The 23763-nt window shown below is 42.8% G+C and overlaps 2 protein-coding genes across 4 annotated transcripts; both read right to left on the bottom strand.

Moving 5' to 3' along the window:
* Positions 1–2655: 2655 nt before the first annotated feature.
* Gemin6 (gem nuclear organelle associated protein 6) lies at positions 2656–23649 on the bottom strand. Of its 3 annotated transcripts, none has more exons than NM_001355458.1 (3): positions 6479–6702; positions 5389–5532; positions 2656–3415 (listed from the first exon to the last, which is right to left on the bottom strand). In NM_001355458.1, exons 2-3 carry the CDS (start codon positions 5511–5513, stop codon positions 3040–3042), a joined length of 501 nt encoding a protein of 166 aa, NP_001342387.1. In that variant the 5' UTR covers positions 5514–5532; positions 6479–6702; the 3' UTR covers positions 2656–3039. The 3 variants fall into 3 exon arrangements, with proteins under 3 accessions (NP_001342387.1, NP_080329.1, XP_011244883.1); NM_026053.4 differs by having other exon boundaries at positions 6483–6702; XM_011246581.3 differs by lacking the exon at positions 6479–6702 and adding an exon at positions 23392–23649 and having other exon boundaries at positions 2678–3415.
* On the bottom strand, positions 13217–15239 carry Ttc39d (tetratricopeptide repeat domain 39D). Its single transcript, NM_026351.2, has one exon. The coding sequence runs from the start codon at positions 15237–15239 to the stop codon at positions 13425–13427; it is 1815 nt and encodes a 604-aa protein (NP_080627.2). The 3' UTR covers positions 13217–13424.
* Positions 23650–23763: the final 114 nt, after the last annotated feature.

Below are 23763 nucleotides of genomic sequence, written 5' to 3'. Positions count from 1 at the left end.
GCTTCTCCGCCCTCCTGTATGAATTCACCTACTCAGCAATGTACCTAGACTGCAGATGCCCCCATTATTGCCACATAATCTTTACACTGCCTTTTGCTCCAGTGAGCATGGCTACGAAGAGACTAACTGAAGCAGGCCGAAGTCTACCTCAGCAGTATCCTGAATCCCACAGTGAGCTGCAGAAATGCCTCCCACGTGTGTTTTGAATTTCATTGAAACAACCTATTTAGTCAGGTGCTGAAGATCAGTTAACGTGCTAGACATTCAGAGCACAAAGATAAACAAGGGCACAGAGCAGATGTGAAGCTCTCGGACACAATGGACCCAGAACAGAACTCACCCACATACAGAGTGTCATGGTAGCTCGTGGATCTGGATACCGATTTATTGAAACTGGAAGGAAGGAAACTGGGGCCAACATTTGAGATGTAAGTAAATAACCAATAAAAAAAAAAGAAGAAGAAGAGGAGGAGGAGGAGGAGGAGGAGGAGGAGAAGGAGAAGGAGAAGGAGAAGAAGAAGAAGAAGAAGAAGAAGAAGAAGAAGAAGAAGAAGAAGAAGAAGAAGAAGAAGAAAAGGAAAGAAACTAAAGGCATCAATCAGGTTTCGTAATTCTGCTTCCCCACTCTCAGGCCTGTGGACAGAGCACAGTGCTTGTCTAGCATGCAAGAGGCTTTGGTTTGCTCCTCAAGCCTCTCCATCATAAATAAGGCGCACTAGTTTAATGGAGTGATAGTACTTGGGAGCTGAGGCAGGAGAACTGTTGCAAGTCTGAAGTCAGGCTGGACTACATTGCAAGTCCCAGGCCTGCCTGGGAAATGTAGAAAGGCCCTATCTCAATAATTAAAATAAAATTTAAAAAGCAGTATAAGACTTGTACGCAGGAAACTACCAAGCACTGTAGTTCTCTGACTTCCACACGTAGGCACACATTAATAACTGCTGATGGCCGGGCACACCTTTTAATCCCAGCACTTGGGAGACAGAGGCAAGCTGATCTCTGAGTTGGAGGCCAGCCTGCTAGAGCTACATAGTAAGGCCCGTCTATCAATAAAAATAAATAAACAAATAGGGTAAAAAGAATTTTTGTTGTTGTTGTTTTTTTTTTTTTTTCGAGACAGGGTTTCTCTGTATAGCCCTGGCTTACCTGGAACTCCCTCTGTAGACCAGGCTGGCCTCCAACTCAGAAATCTGCCTGCCTCTGCCTCCCCAGTTAAAAAGATGAATCAATACCCCCCAAACCTTAAAGATTTGTTTTTATTGTTTTAAATTATATATATGTGTGTGTGTGTATACATGTATATATATATAAAAATAGAAGTGTGCCTGTAGAGCAGGTGCCCACACAGGCCAGTGTCCAGGAATTAGTTATACTTGGCTGTGTGCCAAATGATGTGGATGTTGGAGATCAAACTCAGGTCCTCTGGAAGAGCAGTTATGTGCTCTTACCACTGAGCCATCCCTCCAGCCCATGTCTTTTATTATTTCAAAAGTATTCCTGATGCCATGTTCAAAGACAGCCTTGGCTGCCACCCAGAAGCGGCAGTCAACAGAGCCAGCTTTGGAAAAGGCTGCCTCTGCAGGACCTGGCACTCCAGCTGCCGGCCCTGAGGGAGGATCAGGAAGAGGTGACCTGTCTGGGTACATCTTAGGTGAGGTGGTGACAGGGAAACTCCCTAAGCAGCCAGTTTCCATGGCAGAGAGGATCATTTCCCCTCTCCAGCACTCAGGTTTTATTTGTGGGCAAATTGTTTAAACAGTCAAAGGGTTCAGTTGCCAAGAAACAGCATGTCTCCCAACAGACTACTTTGACAGCAAATCTATCTACCAACACTAATGGCCCAGGATCTGTCCCTGAGCCAAGGCCAAACCTGAGTGAGCTTGTGGCAAATTTCCTATATGGCTTATCGCATGTCAGCTATTTTGTATCCTGCTTCCTCTGTTAAATTTCTAAAGATTCTTGGACACTGAATTTTACTTTTAGAATCAGGGTGCTGGGGGCTGGAGAGATGGCTCAGCGGTTAAGAGCACTGACTGCTCTCCCGAGTTCAAATCCCAGCAACCACATGGCGGCTCACAACCACCATCTGAAGTCAGCTACAGTGTTTATGTAGAATAAAAAACAAATCTTTAGGCCAGTGCTCCTAACTGCTGAGCCATCTCTCCAGCCCTACATGTCATCTCTTAAAGTTAGAAGTTCCCACCACAAGGACTGAGGAGTGCATAAGCCATAGCCAAACCAGTTTACTCAAGTTGAAAAACTGTTGTTGAGTCAACCTCAAAGACCAACTTGTTTTGTTTTGTTTTGTTTTGTTTTGTTTTTTCAAGACAGGGTTTCTGTGTATAGCCCTGGCTGTCCTGGAACTCACGTTGTAGACCAGGCTGGCCTCGAAACCAGAAATCCGCCTGCCTCTGCCTCCCGAGTACTGAGATTAAAGGCGTACGCCACCACGCCCGGCTGTTTTTTTTGTTTGTTTGTTTTTTTTTCAAGACAGGGTTTCTCTGTGTTGTCTTGGTTGTTCTGGAACTTGCTCTATAGACAATGCTGGCTTTAACATCAGAGATTTGCCTGCCTCTACCTCTCAAATGTTGGGATTAAAGGAATGCACTGCCACCACCCAGGAAAAACCAATATTTTAAGAATAGAAATATGATTAGTCAAAAGAACCCGAAACGGATTTTTACTTTAATATCTTATATTGAAATTTATAAATTTATTTCATTGTTATACCTATTCAAAATGTATTCTTGTCTCACAAAAAAGGGCAATTTATCTTAAATCACACACAAGAAAAGCTCCTTTCAAATCTGACTTCCCTGTGTTATTTTCACAGAGGCACTGCTCTTGTACCTTCAATTCCTAAGGAACCCAGCACTCATGATCTACTCATCTGATCTGATCTGAACAAAACCTTAAAATACGCACACACACCTATAACCCTCATGTGCTTCTGATGTCTTGTAATATAATCAACTTACATTGGAAGAATTGAATACAAAACCAAACGGTGAAGCCAGCATGTTCACAGTGCTTGGCCTCTCACTGGGAAGCTGAAAGATGTCCTTGAATAAGATCCTGAATTCGGGACAGAATGATCTCATTGGAGCTGCTGCAGTTTTCTGGAGCGTATGGTGGGTCTATAGTCAGAACCCCAGCCACACAGAGAGTCCTTTGTGCATCCCCCTGCTCGGTGACAGGAATGTGGTTCTTCTCCAGCCATTTCTTGAGGCTGGTCCTCTTCTCTTCCAGATCCTCGGGGCTGTATCCTTTACAGTCTCCAGATGCAAACACATGCATCAGCTTCTCGCGTACTCTGTGGTCCCCTTCACTTATGGTTTCCACAGTCTGCACAGAGTGGCCCATGATTCCAGTCACAGACAATCTGCCATCTTCAAGGAAGTTTACGAGGACAATGCTTTAAAGACAAAGGAAGTTCAGAGCAGATTTGTAAAAGAAAAACCTTAAGAACTAGGAAGAGGCAATGGAATGAGAGCATCCATCATCAACAACTCAGGTCCCTTCAACAAGAGGGAACAACTGTCCCTCGGGAAGATTAGTCTTATCACCAAATGTCGCCCTGCCTGGCTTGAAACTCCATATGTAGACCAGGATAGTCTTAAAGGACTGAAATAGTCTTGCCTCTGCCTCTGCCTCCAGTGTGCTGGGATTAAAAGCTTGGCCCCTACTCCTTCCCTATCACTTATTTAAGAATTAGGCCATCTGTCTTAAATGTGGATATTTCTAATAGAAAAGTTATAGTCATTACAGAGTACCCACCCATCACTAAGCTTCCCCAAAGTTAACACTGCACATCCTGATGGTATTTTTGTCAAAACTAAGAGTTCCCATTAACTAACCACAGATGTGATTTAGCTTTATGAGGTTCCCACGGACAGCCTTTCGTCTGTTCTAGGATCCAACCAAGATCCTATGTACTACAATTTTGAATGTCACAATTTTGAGTGGTGTGGAGCTTTCTTAAATCACACACACACACACACACACACACACACACACACACACGAATTATTAGACTTTTGAAAAGAGTGGCACAGAAGTGAAATTCTTTTTTGGATTTTTAAAACAAAGTCTGGCCGGTCAGCCTGGTCTACAGAGTGAGTTCCAGAATAGCCAAGGCTATACAGTGAAACCCTGTCTCCAAAAACCAAAAAAGAAAAGAAAAGGAAAAAGAAAGAAAACAAAGTCTGTTTGTAGGAGTCTATGTCTATGTATTTTATTGAAGATTTGAGTGTTTGTAATCATAAATGGAATTAGTTTAATAGCTTTCTTTTTTAAATCCTGTCCTCAACTTTTGACATCAAAATCGTATTAGCTTCAATCATATTAGTTTCAGCTTGTCACCACAGTGCCCATGAGGTTAGAGTAGAAGGATCATTAAGTCTGAGGCATTTCATGCTAAATGCAGAGACTGAGAGAGGCTATTATATAATCTTCCACAGTGCTACAGAAATTTAGTAAGATTATAAATACGTAGTACTAGGCCTAGAGAGATGGCTCAGCAGTTAAGAGCACCAATTCTCTTCCAGAGGTCCTGAGTTCCATTCCCAGCAACCACATGGTGATTCACAGCCATATGTAATGGGATCCAATGCTCCCTTCTGGTGTGTCTGAAGAGAACAAAAGTGTACTCATATAAATACATAATTAAAACTTAAAAAAAAAATACTTAGTAGCCGGGTGTGGTGGCCCACGCCCTTAATCCCAGCACTTGGGAGGCAGAGGCAGGCGAATTTCTGAGTTCCAGGACAGCCAGGACTACACAGAAACCCTGTCTCAAAAAACAAACAAACAAACAAACAAACAAACTACTTAGTACTTCAATAAATATAAAATTTTCCAATAAACAGCATGGGCATTTTTCCCCTTGACATCTATGTACCTTCAGTCCTTTTTTTTTTTTTTTTTTTACCTTTTGAGACAAGTCCTGACAATTGGATATGGTGGAGATAAGAGGATCAGGGATTCGTGTTTATCCTCAGCTACATAATGAATTTGAGGCCAGTCTGAGTTATATGAGACTTATTTTAAAAAAATAAATAAAGTTGGGTGTGGTGTCCTAGCATTCAGAAGTAGAAGTAGATGAATCAGAAGTTTAATATCATCTTCAACTATATAGCCAAATAAGGCCAACCTTGGCTACAGGAGACCCTCTGGAAGGAGAATTAGAAGAGGGGAGAATTTCTCTTTTCTATTCCTATAACTATGTTTAGTTTGCTACAGCATCCCATAGTTAAAACAGCAGCAGTTAGGCTCAAAAGCAATTATTATGTGTGAATGACCAGTCTTTGATTGATCTGCCTTCTCAGCTTGGATATCCGGGGCCAGTACATAGGATTGTCATTTCACAAAATTAAGTTGCATACTCACTTGGCAGAGACTGGATCTGTGGTTAGAAGCCATCCTTTATACTCCTTCTCACAGGCTATCACTCTCACTTCTTTATAAACGTAATCTTCCCATTCTAAGGGGCTTTTCTTCATCCATTCGCTCATGGTTACCAGTTGCCCAGATCTAGAACCATTATCAATTTGGGTTAATCACTATGGATATTCCACACAAGCAAATGTCTTTTTTTAAAAATATTTTTAAAGATTCATTTATTTATTATATGTAAGTACACTGTAGCTGTCTTCAGACAATCCAGAAGAGGGAGTCAGATCTTTTTACGGATGGTTGTGAGCCACCATGTGGTTGCTGGGATTTGAACTCTGAACCTTTGGAATAGCAGTCAGTGCTCTTACCCACTGAGCCATCTCACCAGCCCAAGCAAATGTCTTAATGATCGCCATTCTGTAGGCAGTCTGTAATTTGCCTGAAAATAACGAGTTTCTTAATGCAAGTAAGCACTGATACATAGAGCCAGTCTTAACTCACACCTACAGTCCCTACCTACTAGTAGTGCTGAGACCAGCCTGGTAACATAGTGTGCCGTCTCAGATCTCAGAAGAACAAGCAAAACGCCCATCTGGGGTATAAGAAACTGATACTATCTTTGGAGAATTCTTGAGAATGTTTTGTTTAGTATATCTGGGAAGGGGTATTTATAATTCAGACTGATGGTAATAGTGAATGGCCACAGGTACAATTCTTAAAACTCCTGTGGCATGTCTAGTCCCACCCTCTGCTCCCAATTCCGGATACCGCTTTCAACCTGGCTTTGAACCTGGCCCGTAGATAACTCAAACTCTTCGGGGCTGGAGAGATGGCTCAGCGGTTAAGAGCACCGACTGGGAGGTCAATTCCCAGCAACCACATGGTAGCTCAAAACCATCGGTAATGGAATCCGATGTCCTCTTCTGGTGTGTCTGAAGAAAGCAGTGGTGTGCTCATATACAATAAAGAAATCTTTTTTAGAAAAAAGAAGAAGCAGCCACTTCCGTTCCGCTTTCCTTAGATAAAAGGATTTCGCCCTAAACCCCTGACAGACATAACTGATGCGGAGTTCTCGGATTCCCACCTACTCTTTCTAGATGACTCTCCACGGGCTTTGCGCCAATTTTCTCGTAAAGCGCTGAGGACCCGTTAGCGAAGCTCTAGAGCTCCAACACCAGGTCCTGTCCAGAGGCCGCCATACCCAGAACTCTGCACGACTCAGGGAAACGCCGCAGAGACCCTGGCTATATTTCTACTTAGCTCACACGCCGCCGAGCGGGCTTGAGTCGGCCCGCCTGAGCCCAGCATGCTTTGCTCCTGACGTCATTTCCTTCCCCCAGAATCCTCCATCCTGTAGTCCTTTGCCTCCGTTCTTGCACTGCAGGTTGTGTCCAAGGGAACTTGAGTTCTCCTGGCCACCGTGAACGTCTCAAGAAATCTTTGTAAGAGGAAAATGTTCGTACCTCAAAGCTTTTTAAGTGGGGTATGAAAATGCGATTTTGCCCTGAATTCAACACAAAGCTCTCTGGGTAAACCTTAAGGCTCTAAAAGCCGAGGTGAATGGCATGAATTCTGGTCTAGCTCGTTTTGGAGCCGGTTAAAATGCGTGCACCTTTGGGGACGTGTTCTCAGTAAATCTCAAGAACAGTGGTGAAGTTGGGAAGATCAGCACTGGATTTTTTTTTTTTTTTTTTTTTCGAGACAGGGTTTCTCTGTGTAGCCCTAGCTGTCCTGGAACTCACTCTGTAGACTTCGCCTGCCTCTGCCTCCCAAGCAGCACTGGATTATGTTGTTTCTGCTTCAGATTTCTGGGCACGTAGCTGACTGGGCTCTGACATACTGCAGAATCTTCGAGACTGTGATACTGAAAAGTGGTGCAAGGCAGTAAATGCTAAGATTCTGCCTATACTGAAAAGAGAAAAAAACAACCCTCTCCCCCGCCAAGACAACAACTACAACAAAAAAACCCACCAAGGGCGATGAACAAAAACTGAGCTATAAAATTGTCAAGCCAGAGGTGGGCGTGGTGGCGCACGCCTTTAATCCCAGCACTCGGGAGGCAGAGGCAGGCGAATTTCTGAGTTCGAGGCCAGCCTGGTCTATAAAGTGAGTTCCAGGACAGCCTGAGCTACACAGAGAAACCCTGTCTCAAAAAAAAAAAAAAAAAAAAAAAAAAGATTGTCAAGCCAAGCAGCAGAAACATTAAATATGAATCGGTTTTTTAAAATTACTACTTGAAATTCCATATCAAATAATCCTTCCCAAAACCTTCATTTATTGAATGATTGACTTCATATTAATGAGATTTCATGGATTAAGTTAGAGTTTATCAGTTAAAACCCTCTATAAAGCTACAAGAGCTAATGTAAATTCCAAGTTATTAAGAGTGTGGGAGAAAATGTTTGACCTTTAAAACTACAGAATAAAAATCTACAACTGATTTGTGACAACTGTTCAGTTGCATTTTAAGTTTCATTCTTTACTGCAAACCTGTTTGGCTTATGTTTTCTTCCCCTTTTGAAACAAGGACATGTCCCTACTCTGTCCAAATTATCAGAAATTTAAGTTGCATTTGGGCCACATGTGGTGCATAGGACTTTAATCCAAGCTTGTGGAAAGCAGAGGTAGGCAGGGAGTTTGGGATCAATTAGTCTACATAGTGAGTTCTAGGCCAGCCCTGCTACAAAAAAAAAAAAAAAAAAAAAATTAAAAAAATTTAAAAATCAGTTGCAACTAGATACAAGATATTTAAACTATTCTAGCTTTTTTTTTTTTTTTTTAAATTCGAGACAGGGTTTCTCTGTGTAGCCCTGGCTGTCCTGGAACTCACTCTGTAGACCAGGCTGGCCTCGAACTCAGAAATCTGCCTGCCTCTGCCTTCCAAGTGCTGGGATTAAAGGTGTGCGCCACCATCACCCGGCTTCTAGCTTTTCTAATTCACTCAATTAGTACCAGCCAATTGAAATGTCTCTTCTTTATGTATATGCTTAGTAGTCATCAAGATTATATTGATGAATGCTAGGAATGGCTCCATTAAAAAAAAAAAAAAAAGCCCGGTATGGCTCATTTGCAATTTCATGGCTGGGAAGTGGAATCAGAAGGACCCGTGGGGCTCACTAGTCTAATTGTAAAATCCTGAACCAAAGAGACACTGTCTCAAAGAATGTGGGTGTATTTCCTGAAAATGACACCTGAGGTTGCCCTACACACACACAGAAGGAAACAAAAAAATCCGATCTAGAAAAAGAATACATTAAGGGGCTGGAAAGAGATGGTTCAGTGGCTAGGAGCACTGGCTGTTCTTTAGAGAGCCGGGATTTCCCACATGACTGCATACAAAAATGTCAAACTCCCAGGAGATGACACCCTCATTTGGCCAGCAGGGGCACCAGCCACCATAGTGGTGCTCATATGGTGCTCAGACATACATGCAAGCAAAACACCCATACACATACAACATATATATATATATATGTATGTATGTATGTATTCACACACACATATATGTGTGTGTATATATATATATGTATATATATATATTATATATATGAATGAATACATTGGGCTGGGGTGATGGCTGTTAGTAAAGTGTTTGCTTGCACTGGAAGCATGAGAGCCTGCGTTCATATACCCAGCACCAACATCAGAAGCCAGATAAGCCCCTGTAGTCTGGTGAGACTGCTCAGTGGTTACAGGAATTTGCCACTGTTCCTGATAAGGCAAGTTTGATCTCTGGGACATTTGTGGAAGGGAAGAACCAACTCCTGCAAGTTCTGTGACTTCCACAAGTACACAAACACACACAGACACACACACACACAAATGTGTTTTAGGTTGGATGTGGTGGTGCACACCTTTAATCTCAGCAGTATGGAAGCAGAGGCCAGTCCTGTCTGTATAGTGAATTCCAGGCCAGCCAATGCTACAGAGTAAGACCCTGTCTCAGAAACCAAGACAAACAAAACCAGAGGGCCTGTGTGTGAATTGCTGTCTATATGCAGGTGAGGGCAAGCACAAGGTAAGGCTAGAGCCTGTGATTGGGCAGTGGAAAAGGAAGGCGGGGCTGAGAGTTTCTGACACAGAGGACAGAAGGACAGAGAAGATGGAAGAGGAAGAACCAGACCCACGAGGCTTTAAATAGCCGCAGGTAGCTATGAATATCTTAGAAGGAATAGAATAATATAGGACAATCTGTCCAATCTAGGTGGGCAGCTTGTATCACCATCAATTGGCTCTGAGTTCATTGTGTGGGCGTTTTGTGGGTTGAGAATTTACTGATATGAATTTGACTGATAAATTACAAGCCTCTAGAGTTTTGTTTTTACTGGGTTACAAGGATTTGTGACAGTTAGTCACGAGGGGCGGATGGATAGGAAGATTAGAGCGGGTTCCCCAGCAAGCAAACTAGGAGAAGTTGGGCAGATGCAGCCTGGGGACAGCGGGGGGCGGGGAGACGGTGTTGCTAGAGTGTAGCCAACGAGAGCTGGGATTGAATTTGTATTATTACATGCATTCCTTGTGAAAAGGTTCAGAGTGTAAAGTTGGTGCTGTGGACGCATGGGACCCTGAGTTCACCCACATCAAAGGCTGACATGGCAGCATGGATCCGTAACCTCAGGGTTTGGGGTTGTGACTGCCAGATCCCAGGCCTGCTAGCTTGCCATTTTTGCCAAGGAACCAACTTCCAAGTTCTGAGAGAAAGTCTGACTCAAAAAGTAAAGTGGCCACTGGGCATCGGGGCACAGGTCTTTAATCTCAGAACTTAGAAGGCAGAGAGGCAAGTGGATCTCAGGGAGGTCAAAGCCAGCATGGTCTACAGTATTGAGTTCCAGGACAGCTAGAGCTACATGGTGGGACCCTGTCTATAATAAAATTAGTAATAACAACAATTATAATATCTTCCAACTTAGTTTATCAGGAATCGTGTGTCAAGTTCTTTCAACCACTAAACAGTCTCACCAGACTACAGGGGCTCGACTGGCTTCTGATGTCAGTGCTGGGTATATTAACTCAAGTTCTTACACTTTCAGTGCAACCTCCTTTACTGTCAACCTCTGTCTGCTTCAAGTGCCTGCCAGGCCAGCACATGTGCATACATGGATATAATATACACACGCACACACAGAGACAGAGACAGACGGACAGACAGACAGACAGACAGACACATGGCTTTTAGTCTGTTTTTTTTTCTTTTTTAGCGACTTTGTGTGGGTTCTTCATGGGTTCTTCTGTCTCCTAACAGTATCTTCTTTGGCTTGGCTCAGCTTCTCCTAGCTCAACTGTCTCCAACTGTCTTCTCTTCTGCTCTCTGACCCCACTCTTCTGTGTCCTGGACTCTACTCCCTGCTACTCCCAAAGCCCACTGTCTGCTCTCAACCGCTGCTGGCTTTTTATATCCTCTCCTGTTCTCAGAATTCCAAGAGGCAGCTGACACTGAGAGGCACAGGGTCCTTTAAAGGTCCAGGCACACAAAACAAATCACGCTACAGAAATGACTGAGGAAAATACCTGGCACTGACTCCCTGACCTCTACCCCTGCTCCACACAAACCTACACCCACACCCAGTAGACACACAGAGAAAATATTGCTATAGTTTTTTTGCTATGATTTCTGCTAAAAACTAGAATTATTTTCTATAGGGATGTGGGGGTGGTCTTATTTAGCCCAGGCTAGTCTTGGATTTGCTGTGAAGCTGAGTTCAAGCTGGTCTTGAACTTTTGATCTTCTTGATTCCATTTCCTAAATACTAAGATTACAGAAACCCACTACCATGCATGGTTAAAAACGGATGTTTGACTTGTGTGTGTGTGTGTGTGTGTGTGTGTGTGTATTTGCTTGTGTGTGGCCACACAAGTGTGAATGCATACAGATCCACTGACTGGATTTCACTCACCTCATCTCGAAATAAAAATGTGTGGTTAGATTTGCTGGAGAGATGGCTCAGCAGCTAAGAGCACTGACTGCTCTTCCAGAGGTCCAGAGTTCGATTCCCAGCAACCATATGTTGGCTCATAACCATCTGTAATGGATCTGGTGTGTCACCAATAGTGTACTCATATACATAAAATTAATAAATCTTTAAAAAAGATAACCCACCCGGGCGTAGTGGCACACGCCTTTAATCCCAGCACTTGGGAGGCAGAGGCAGGCAAATTTCTGAGTTTGAGGCCAGCCTGGTCTACAGAGTGAGTTCCAGGACAGCCAAGGCTACACAGAGAAACCCTGCCTTGAAAAAAAATTCAGCTCTAAAATTTCATAACTAAGACATCATTAACCCTAGAAGCCCTCTAGAAGCGAGCAGGGGCTGTGTTTTGTTTTATTGGCAACCATGTACTTAACAACCATCTCCATCTGGCATATATTAGGTGCTCAGGTTATATTGATTTTCTTCTCTCCTAAACAGGGTTTCTCTGTGTAGCCCTGGCCATCCTAGAATTCAATCTGTAGACAAGACTGGCCTCAAACTCAGATATCCACCTGCCTCTGCCTCCCACACGCCAGGATTAGGTGTATGCCACCATGCCTGGCTGACTAAATTAAAATCTTTTTAAAATTGTTACTGTCTTTTGAGATAGGCTCTCAGTATGTAGCCCAGGCTAGCCTAGAACTCAAGATCTTCCTGCATTAGTCTTCAGAATACTTATTAAAATACTGCACCACCTCACCTGACTACTTTTTATTTCCGTAAGAAAACATCTGTGTTTGAGCTGGAGATGTAGCCCAGTTGGGTAGAGTTCTTGCTCAGCATATATGAATTCCTAGGTTTGATCCCAGCATTGTATAAGCTTGGAGTAGTGGTATATACGTTTAATCACAGCACCAAGAGAGACTGGGGTGGGGCCTGGGGGGACACATGATACAACCCAGGGACATACATAGTTGTGTTTGCTTCTTCTCATGAGTGTGGACACACATGTATAGAAGTGTATCTGTATGCCCGTGCATGCGGAGGCCTCGGGCTGATATTAGAAGTTTTTGATTGTTCTTCAGCTTATTAAGTCAGAGTCTCTCAGCTGAACCTAGAGCTCTCAGACATGGTTCATCTAACTAGCCAGCTTATTCCTGGGACTCCCATCTCCTCCCACCTCTTACAAGTGGGGCTGCCGGGGCTAGAGAGATGGCTTAGCGGTTAAGAGCACCGACTGCTCTACCAGAGGTCCTGAGTTCCATTCCCAGCAACCACATGGTGGCTCACAACCATCTGTAATGGGATCTGATGCCCTCTTCCGGTGTGTCTGAAGACAGTTACAGTGTACTCATATACATAAAATAAGTAAATCTTAAACAAAAACAAGTGGGGCTGCCACACCTATCCAGAAGAATGCACCTGGTTCTGGGGAGTCAAACTCTGGTCTCCCTGCTTATGTGGCAAATGCTTGGTTTGCTAAGCCATTTCCCCAGTCATCTTCATTTCCCGCAATTATCATTATAGGGTTTATATGTGGATGGAGATTTCTTTCTATTTTCTGACAAATTAGAAATTCACACTAGAGCTTCCTAGGACTCCTCATGTAAAAGTGTAAAAGATATTCCTTATCACATAGGGGGTCGTCTTTGCTGTAAAAGCCAATGAAAATGATTGTAAGGGAAACCCTTCAGAGTTTATAGTACTCAGTGTGCCATTAGTTTTGAAACAGTAATGACCAAGGTCATTTCTTTACCAGTTAAGCATTCACTGTGTTATGTGCAAAGCATATTCAGTATCTAGTGGAAGGCTAAACCTTTGGAAGTTTAAAAACTGTGAACATAATCCCTTCATGAGTGTTTTTGCAGTTATAGCATTTGCCTTTCCTTTTTCAAGAATGTGCGTCACTCCGTTTCTCAGTCTGAGCATTGAATTTTATGGGGAAGGAGGAGGAGGAGGAGGAGAGAGCAGAGCAATGGCGTGTCCCTTTCTTAGTTAGCAGGTTCTTAGCAGCTGCCACTTGGATTTTTGCTTTTCACAGAGGAAGTACTTTTCTACCTACTAATTACTTGACTGATTGTAGATATTTCACTCATACTACACAGAAGCACACTGGGTTAAGAATCACTTTTCTAATTTAGCTATTTGTTCAAGGGCAATATGAGCCCTAAACTGTAGCCGGGCTTCCATGGAATAGTCTTTATAGTTCTTTATGTTGTCGAGGTTTTTCATTGCATTGGCATAGTCTCCTTTTAGATAGTGTAGCATTCCCAGTTCATAGTAACTATATGGCACCAAATAGTGGTCGTACTTTAACATTTTCTCCTTCCTGATAACACGAATAAAGTAGTGCTCAGCCTTCAGGTGCTTGCCCAAGTGCTTCAGGCACAGGCCTTTCAGCAGATTTAACAAGCTCATGTCATCTATGCCGTACTCCTCGTTTGGGTTTTCACTCAAAAGCTCTTTGCCTTTGTCAATTATCAATAGCCAACTTGAAATAAGCTCTATTTTCTTGCTCATGACTCGGAAGCCACTCCAGGCGTAGATGAACTCCAGAAGGGGCTGTGCTGTAAACCAGCCTGTCGTAGTACCATAGCGCTGACTTTTCTCAGCAATAAACTTTTCTATGGGCACAGAAGAGCCTAAAATTTTGATTCTCAAGCTATCCACGCGTAAGAAGTAAGAGCTCAGGCTCTCGTTTTCCGAGTCCACACAGTCAGGAGGAATCAAGGCCAGTATGATAGCCTTGCTGTATATATAGATGGCCTTAGACCATCTGCTATGCTGAAACAATAGGCTGGCATAGTTGTAGGCCTGCTTCCAATTCTGCAAGAAAATATGGCACCACATGAGCTCCCAGTAACAGAGGTGATGGACCTGCTTCCACTCGTTCTGAGTAATGATGCACTCTTGTAACTTTAACTTTGCGCTTTCAAAATTACCGTTTAGCATGTTAAAACGTGCACGGAAAAATTTAAGTACAACACAGTTGGGGAATTTCTCCAGGTAGATCAGGAAGAGACTCTCGGTGGCAGCAGTAGAAGCCTTTTCAACACCAACAACTACACGCACATAGTTGTAGTAGAAGAGAAGAGTGAACACACTTAAGATGTTGTTTATATGCGGTTCAGATGCACTGTCGTGGAGCAAGGCCAGGCCCACTTCTCTGTCTCCAGAATAGCCAACCATATTGAGAAGTTTCAGTGATTTGGGTGGTACAAGTGAAAACATCAGATTGAATACCCCAACTCCAAATTTTATCCCTCCAATCAAGTGTCTGTGGGTTTTACTTTGGTTCTCAGGCATAAGTTCTAAGACCTGTTGGCAGTCTTTGTATATTTGATAGCTTGACCCAACATTGACACCGCTTTTGAGGAAACTCAGCAAACTGTCGTCCTGTATAAATGTTATAGCAGACTTCAAGACTAGACACTCAGCATAACAGACTTCTGCATGTAATTCCTCCTCTTTGATAGACTTTATTCCCTGTCTACTCATTAGGCGAGATAAAGTCACTATCCTGGGCTTTTTTCGGAAATTGTTGCAGGTTTTCAAAGCTTCCTTTGCGGCGTTCATTCCGATCTGGATATCCTGTGGCTCAAAGGTGAGGATGGCCTTGACAACCATAAACATACTGTATATCAGGGCGTGGTATGAACTGTTTTTTGACCATGGGTGAATAAGGTTGATGGCGTCTGAGAACCTGTTATTTAGAAACAAATACAATCCAGTTGTGCATTCTTCCAAGGATGATAAAAGGCTCATTGTTGTTGCCACAGGGATAATTTCATGGGCATCCTCGAACTTGTCCTCTGCTTCACTGTCTTTTAGATTGTGGGATCTAGTTACTCTCACCATTCTATCATGCTCGCCTTCACTCAGACTAAAGGTACTTAACAGGTACTCGTCATTGTCCTCGTGTCTTTGGAACCGTGACATGTTTGCTTTCTCGGTTAGAGGTGGGAATATCTGAGGTGGAGTTGCAATGTGAGTAGCTGCTGCACTCCTGACCAGGGTCTCTTCTTCCACACAAAGCTCAGTCTGAAGTGTTGCTGTTAAAATGGAGGCAAATGCAAGACTAGCTGTGAGATGCAGCGTTAGGGCATTCTCTATGATCTATGTCAGACAAGGAGAGGAGATCTATGTACCCAGAAGATGAATTTCTGAAAAGTTCATCTAGAATGTGCTAAGGAAAACTAAGCACTAAAAAGGAAACCCTTTGAAATCTGCAGGCTTCTGTACCCAGTTGGTCAGTGAACAAACTGCATAAGCTCACAACTCTGTGTTTTGTGGTAGGTGCACAAACTCTCACTAGGAGGCAAGGATCTGGTTAGAAAGGATACATATAAAATTCTCTAGGTCAAACTAAGAAAGGTGTGTATTGTTCAGTCCACAGAACAAAGATTATGGGGATGAAAAATCTCTCCAAATTATTCTGAGTATGTGCCTACACTGTCACTGAAACCAGACTTTTGTTTGTTTGTTTGTTTGTATGTTGTGTGTGGGGGGCATTGAGACAAAGTCTTTCCACTTAGCTCTGGCAATCCTGAAACTCACTCATTAACTCAGGCTGACCTTAACTCACAGAGAAGCACCTATCTCTGTCTCCTAAAGGAATGGACCCGCCCCCCCCCCCATGCACAGCAAAGAAATGCAACTTTTAATAAAGAGGGCAAAAAGAAAAAGAGAAAGGTTACATTTTTTTTAAATGTTGATGAGGATCATCTCAGAGGTATTATTTTAGGGAAATAGCAGTAGGTAGTACTAAAATGCATCACAGGGACAGAGCTTTCACCTAATGTGCACAAGGCCCTGGGTCATTTCCCCCAATTTGCAAAAGCAGCAGCAAAACCAACCAACCAACCAACCAACAAACAAAAGCAAACATGGAAGTAAGGATAAAATTAAGGATAGTGGCTCTCTCAAGGTTTTTCAGAGGCACCAACAGATTCTGCCTGAAGACAACGTTTGTCTTCCCCTGGCCTTTAGGGGGCTACTTTCAAATCGAATACCATAGAGTCTCATTCTCCACAACTGCTTTCTACTTTTAATTACTGAGGCAGAGTCTCTTGCTAGAAGCAGAGTTCCCTGACACTGGGTAATATAGCTAGTCAGCTTGCCCCAGGGATCGATCCCGTCTCTCTGCATCCAACCCCCAGGATCACAGGTAGCCAATTCTACTGCCCTGCTGTAGTGGGAGTTCTGGAATCAGAATGCCAGCCCTTCATCCTGGGCAGCAGTGCTCTTGTTTTGCTTTTTTGGGGGACAGGGTCTTGAAATATAGCCCTAGGTAACCTGAAAGGTGCTGTGTAAATCAGGCTGGTCTAGCTTCCCATGCTCTTCCTTCCTCGGCCTCCCAGCTGCTGCGTTTATAGGCCTGCATTACCATGCCTGTAGAATTGGACTTTCCCTGCTTATTTATTTATGATGTCAGGGATAACACCTACAGCCTCATGAATGTTTATTACTGAGCTCAGGTTCTTGGAATTTTTAAATATTTTTGGGGGGTTGGAGAGACTGATGATTAAACCTACAGCCTTATTCATGAAGAAAACGCTGTCTCGTGCTATACCCCTAAACAGTATGGATGCTCAAATCTCTTAAAGTAGCATTCAACTATGCACATGTACAGAATGGATAAACCTAAACCCCTTAAAAGAAACAGAGAACCAGAGGCTGGAGAGATGGCTCAGCGGGTAAGAATACTGACTGCTCTTCCAGAGGTCCTGAGTTCAATTCCCAGCAACCACATGGTGGCTCACAACCATCTGTAATGAGATCCGATGCCCTCTTCTGGTGTGTCTGAAGTCAGCTACAGTGTACTCATACAAGTAATAAATAAAAATAAATAAGATTGTTTATTTTAGAAACTTTCTTCATTTATTTTTTTCAAGACAGGGTGTCTCTGCATACCTATGGCTGTCCTGGGACTTGCTCTGTAGACCAGGCTGGCCATAAAGAAATAAACCTGTGTCTACCTCTGGAATGCTGGACTAAAAGTGTGTACCACCACAGCCTTCTAGATTACTTATAATACAAAGACTGTGTAAATAGTTATACTGTACTGGATAGAGCAAGTCTGTATATACTCAGTATAGACACAAATTTTCCCATATTTGTGTGTGTGCGCACTCGCGCATGTGTGTGTGTGTGTGTGTGTGTGTGGTTTGTTTGATTGAGACACAATTTCTCTGAGTAGCCCTAGCTGTCCTGAACTAACTCTGTAGACCAGACTGGCCTCAAAACCACCCCTTTTAGATAGTGTAGCATTCCCAGTTCATAGTAACTATATGGCACCAAATAGCAGTCGTACTTTAACATTTTCTCCTTCCTGATAACACAAATAAAGTAGTGCTCAGCCTTTATCTGCCCCCCAAGAGCTGGGATTAAAGGCATGCACCACCACTACCTGGCCCAAATATTTTTTTATCTCTGTCTCTTTTTTGGGGGGGGGGGAGGTTCGAGACAGGGTTTCTCTATATAGCCCTGGCTGTCCTGGAACTCACTTTGTAGATCAGGCTGGCCTCGAACTCAGAAATCTGCCTGCCTCTGCCTCCCAAGTGCTGGGATTAAAGGTGTGAGCCACCACTGCCCGGCTTATCTCTGTCTCACTCTCTCTCTCTCTCTTTTTTAAAGATTTATTTATTATATGTAAGTACACTGTAGCTGTCTTCAGACACACCAGAAGAGGGAGTCAGATCTCATTATGGATGGTTGTGAGCCACCATGTGGTTGCTGGGATTTGAACTCAGGACCTTTGGAAGAGCAGTCGGGTGCTCTTACCTGCTGAGCCATCTCACCAGCCTTTATCCCTGTCTCTTATTCTTCCATTTTGTTTTAAGACAGAGTCTCATGTAGCCCAGGCTAACTCAAACTATGTAGTCATGGATGGCCTTGCATTCTTGACCCTCTGCCTCTATCTCCCAAATTCTGGGACTATAGGTGTGGGCCATGAGGCCAGGCCTGCTCTTGTTCTTCTTCTTCTTCTTCTTCTTCTTCTTCTTTTTTTTTTTAACCTTTGAGACAGGGTCTTACAATCACTGTGCAATCCTGGCTGGCTTGGAATTCTCAGTGTAGACCAGTCTGGCCTTAAACTCATAGAACTCTGCTTGCCTTTGCCTCCTGATTGCTGGGAGTTTCCTTAGAAAATGACATTTATTATCATTGTTTTTTACTAAAATACATTTAAAACTTAAAAATACATTCATTTACTCAGTGCACTCGCAAAAACACACACACACACTCACACACATACATACACACACACACACACTCATACACACACACTCACAGACACATACATACACACTCACACACACACACACACACACACATACACTCACACATACATACACACAGTCATACACACACACACGCTCACACACACACTCACACATACATACACACACTCATACACACACATACATATACACTCACACACACACACTCACACACAGACACACACACCCCTCATGTGGAAGTCAGAAGAAAGCTTGCATAAGTAGGCTTCCTCTTACCAAGTGGGTTTTAGGGATCAAACTGAGATCTTCAGGGATGACAACATTCCATTATGTCCTGAGCCATCTTGCCAGCCTTTTAAACACCTTCTAAAGACAGGATTTCCTTACATAGCCCTGACTGCTCTATAACTTCCTGCCTATAACAGGCTAGTCTCAAACTAGCAGCAATCCTACTTTTACCTCCCACACGCTCGGATTATAAGCATATGCTGCCACACCTGGCTATTTATTAACTTATAGCAGAATTTCTAGGGTCTACATCAAAGAAAGCCAATGGTCTTTAATAGTGTTTCTCTAAGTACGGTCAACAGGCAGTTACAAACAAAGTTTCCACAAATAGTAAGTCCTATCTCTAAGGATCAGTGTCTCTCATGGAGAAACCTTCAGGTTTACATTGTTCACGTCATCCTAAACAATTTTTAAACATAAGTTATTATGTAAATTTTCTTGTTTTAGTTTTTGTTTTTGTTTTTGTTTTTTTTTTTTTGAGACAGGGTTTCTCTGTGTAGCCCTGGCTGTCCTGGAACTCACTCTGTAGACCAGATCTGCCTGGGTCTGCTTCCCAAGTGCTGGGATTAAAGGCATGAGCCACCACTGCCTGGATTATGTAAAATAATTTAAAGAGTTTTACTTGAAAAGACTCCAAGAATTGTCCTGTTTTAAACTACACACACTTCACCCCTGGACTATCCCTGGCTTCACCGTTCTCTCCTTCCGAAATGGTGGAGAATAAATTATCGAATCCCAAGCCTAAAATAATCTCTGTGTAGTTGGAACACCAGTCAGCTCCAGCCCTGCTCATCAGTATTCTTCGGAGAAGGAAGAACATGATTGGCTAAGGGCATCAAGATTCCTTACTTTTAAGTTTTTAATGTAACAAGGTATTCCTCAGAAAACCTGGCATTCCCTGGGTTTTAAACTCCTAACCATCATCTACATTCATTTTCCTTCTTCCTGGTTTTACTATCACATTCCTACTTCCCCACCCTACCCCTACCTAGTCTTCTATGCAGCTGGGGCTGTCTTCAAACCCAGGATTCTCCTGACCCAGCCGGCTACATGCTGGAATTACAAGCATGTGCTACCATGCCCTGTGTGTTGAAAGGTGGCAAAGCACTCAGAGCTCTCTCGTATCGTTCTACCTTCATACTTTAGTATTGTTTGCAGTGTATGTAGCATGCAGCTAATGAGGTCATTCATATATGTGTGTGTGTGTGTGTGTGTGTGTGTGTGTGTGTGTGTGTGTGTGTATTCTTTGGATTTTCAAGACAGGGTTTCTCTGTGTAGCCCTGGCTGTCCTGGAACTCACTTTGTAGACCAGGCTGGCCTCGAACTCAGAAATCCGCCTACTTCTGTCTCCCGAGTGCTGGAATTAAAGGTGTGCGCCACCACCCCCAGCTTCATTTTTTATAATATGACAGAATTATACATTCCAAAAACCTTTCCTCTCCAGAATTTCTAAAAGCATTCTGGGAGATCTGATGATCGTGGTTTACAGAAAAATAATGAAAGGATGTAGTTGAGCATGGACATTTAGAGCAACCTGCAGGGAATATGTACATGTGTAAGTATATCATACACAAATACACATTAAAAGATCACTGTTAGAGATTTTTTTCCTGAGGGGTTGTAGACATTGGCTGTCCTAGAACTCACTACGTATACCAACCAGACTGGCCTCTAACTCATAGATATCTGCCTGTCTCTGCTTCCCAAGTGCTGGAATTAAAAACATGTGCTTCCACCACCCAGCAAGATTATTTCTTTGTGTTAAAAAGAAGAGAGACAGATGCACAAAACGTTTAAATGGATTGTCTTATTGTAGAATTTTCCTCATCTGACATAAAGGTGACAATAATTTAAGAACAAATTTAAAACAGTGAAGAAAACAAGATTTAAAAGTGAGCTTTCACTGGGCAGTGGTGGCGCACGCCTTTAATCCCTGCACTTGGGAGGCAGAGGCAGGTGAATTTCTGAGTTCGAGGCCAGCCTGGTCTACAGAGTGAGTTCCAGGACAGCCAGGGCTACACAGAGAAACCCTGTCTTGAAAAAGCAGAAAGAAAAAGTAAACTTTCTCCTTGTCTCCTGCATGCATGCCTCAGGCACTAGGTAAAACCACCATTACATATATAGTCAACTTTTTCTCAGAACACTGGAAGATGGATGTAGGAAGAGCTTACAGCAAGATCCTGTTTCAATAAACAAACACCACCAACAAAAAACAACTGTTCAACTCTTTTCATTTAATAAATGAAGATAAATTTTAAAAATTGGGCTGGGCAGTGGTGGCACACGCCTGTAATCCCAGCACTTGGGAGGCAGAGGCAGGTGGATTTCTGAGTTCAAGACCAGCCTGGTCTACAGAGTGAGTTCCAGGATAGCCAGAACTGCGCAGAGAAACCCTGTCTCAAAAAACCAAACCAAACAAAACAAAAAAATTGATGTAAAAAGATTATGAATACTCTGCCTTCCTTTTTTTGTTGTTCTAAATTCAAAGATAGGGTTTTTCCTATGCAGATCATAGGATTATAATACTATAATACTATGTAACCCAGGCTGGCCTCTAATTATTTTCCTGTCTTAGCCATAACCCCCAACTTTAATGTGGTAATAGCCAAGATTTTTTTTTAGATTTATTTATTTATTTATTTATTTATTTATTATATGTAAGTACACTGTAGCTGTCTTCAGACACTCCAGAAGAGGGAGTCATATCTCAGGATCGGATGGTTGTGAGCCACCATGTGGTTGCTGGGATTTGAACTCCTGACCTTCGGAAGAGCAGTCGGGTGCTCTTACCCACTGAGCCATCTCACCAGCCCCCAATAGCCAAGATTTAACAACTGTGGCATAATAATAATCACTCAATAGCTTATATTAGCAAATGTTAGAATATGTGTTGACCCAAGTAGATTCATTTAAACTCAAATCTAGAGGCTGGGCATGGTGGCATACACATTTAATCCCAGCACTCAAGAGACAGAGGCAGGTGGGTCTCTCTGAGTTCCAGGCTAGCCTGGTGTACCGAGAGAATTCCAAGATAGCTAGGGCTACTCAGAAAGACTCCAATCTTGAAAAACAAACAAACAAAATCCCAAACAAACAAAAAAGTGGAATTAGACTTTATAGAATTGCTATTCCTTCAGAGAGAATACAAATGTTTATAATTATTGCTCAATGCCTTTCAGAGAGAAGCAGATTAGAAGAATATTTCTCTAGCATGAAAAAAAGCTCTGGGTTGTATACATAGTGAATCTGTGGGAGGCCTGGACTGCAGAAGTTCCTGTGGCAAGCAAACACAGGAAGATTGAGGCAGAACAATATACTGTGTAGTAAGACTGAGGCAGAACAATATACTTCACTGTGTAGAGTTTCTATTTTCTTGCCAGAGATTTTTGTTGAGACACTATAATTTTAAATATTTGAAAATCAACATACATATAAATTAGTAGTACTTAAGAGTCTTTGCTTTTAAAAAGGGGGGGAGGGGCTAGAGATATGGCTCAGCAGTTAAGAGCACTGACTGCTCTTCCAGAGGTCCTGAGTTCAATTCCCAGCAACCACATGGTGACTCACAACCATCTATAAGGTATCTGATGCCCTCTTCTGGTGTGTCTGAAGACAGCCACGGTGTACTCGTATAAATAACAAATGAATCTTTTTTTTTTTTTTAAAAGAGTCTCATGCTTTATTGACCAAGAAGGACTCCTTTAGAGAAAGCACTCCACACCTGAATCCACACACAGCAAATGAAAACGGAGATGAAATACACGTACCTAGGAACTTCCTCTTTTATGTGTAAAATTTCCAACCCTTGAGTATTCCAAGTAGTTACGATGTAATGTTTTTTGTTTTTTGTTTTTTGTTTTTTTTGGTTTGTTTGTTTTTTGCTGGTTGATAAAAAGAACTTGGGCTGGTGAGATGGCTCAGTGGGTAAGAACACTGACTGCTCTTCCTAAGGTCATCCCTGAGTTCAAATGATGAGTTCAAATCCCTGCAACCATATGGTGGCTCACAACCACCGGTAATGAGATCTGACTCCCTCTTCTGGAGTGTCTGAAGTCAGCTACAGTGTACTCACATATAATAAATAAATAAATCTTAAAAAAAAAAGAACTTAGCTCTCTTTTTAGAGTTGAATTTTGGCAAATGCAGAATTCAAAGGCAGATTTTAAGCAACTCAGGGAGACTGATACGTATTGAGTGGCTGAGCTGTAAGGTTTTAAGTAAAAATTCACACACAACTTTTAAAAAATCCAAAGCACTAGAAGGGAAAAATAAATTTGTGCTTCAGATGCAAGAATTGTCTCGGCTCAGTATGCTTGCAAACTTTTACAGTTTTGCCACAACTTTAACATTGCCAGAACCCCTTCTCCACAACCCTATCCCTTTGTTTCAGCAAACCCCCAAGTACTCAGATCAAACTAACAAATTAGTGACTCAGTGCAAAAAGGAGAGGTATTATGCAGACTCCCCGGGGGAAGTCATCCCTTTTGAGGCCCGTGATGCAATAACCATTAGACATAACTGTGGAGTAAGGGTTATTTTCACACTGGTCTTAGTTTAATTACCTCTGTTGAGCCTTAAAGATCACTGAACACAGACTAGGCCAGGTACCCCAAAGGTGGCGACCGGGACAGCAGCGGTTAAATTTTACGGACTTTCACAGAACGGTCTAGTGTACCTGTACTTAGGTTACGGTCGCTGTCAGTTCCTAGATTAAAATGAAGAGGTAAAAGGGTTGGGAGAGGTTAGGAGGACCCACAGGGTTCAGGAAAGGGGAAGGGGAGGGGAGGGAGCAGGAGACCGCCGGAAGGCCACAGGTTTATGGGCAAGATCCCGGCGTTCCCATGGAAACGTATCCCTCCGCTCCGCTCGCAGAGTCTCGCTCTAAGTTCCCTCCGCCCCGCCTCTAGGCTGTTTCCGCCCAGCTTCTTTGTGCC

The sequence above is a fragment of the Mus musculus genome, chromosome 17 (genome assembly GCF_000001635.26).
Source record: "Mus musculus strain C57BL/6J chromosome 17, GRCm38.p6 C57BL/6J".
Taxonomy (NCBI): domain Eukaryota; kingdom Metazoa; phylum Chordata; class Mammalia; order Rodentia; family Muridae; genus Mus; species Mus musculus.
The sequence above is the reverse complement of the archived record's forward strand: the minus strand, read 5'-3'. Positions and strand labels throughout refer to the sequence as shown.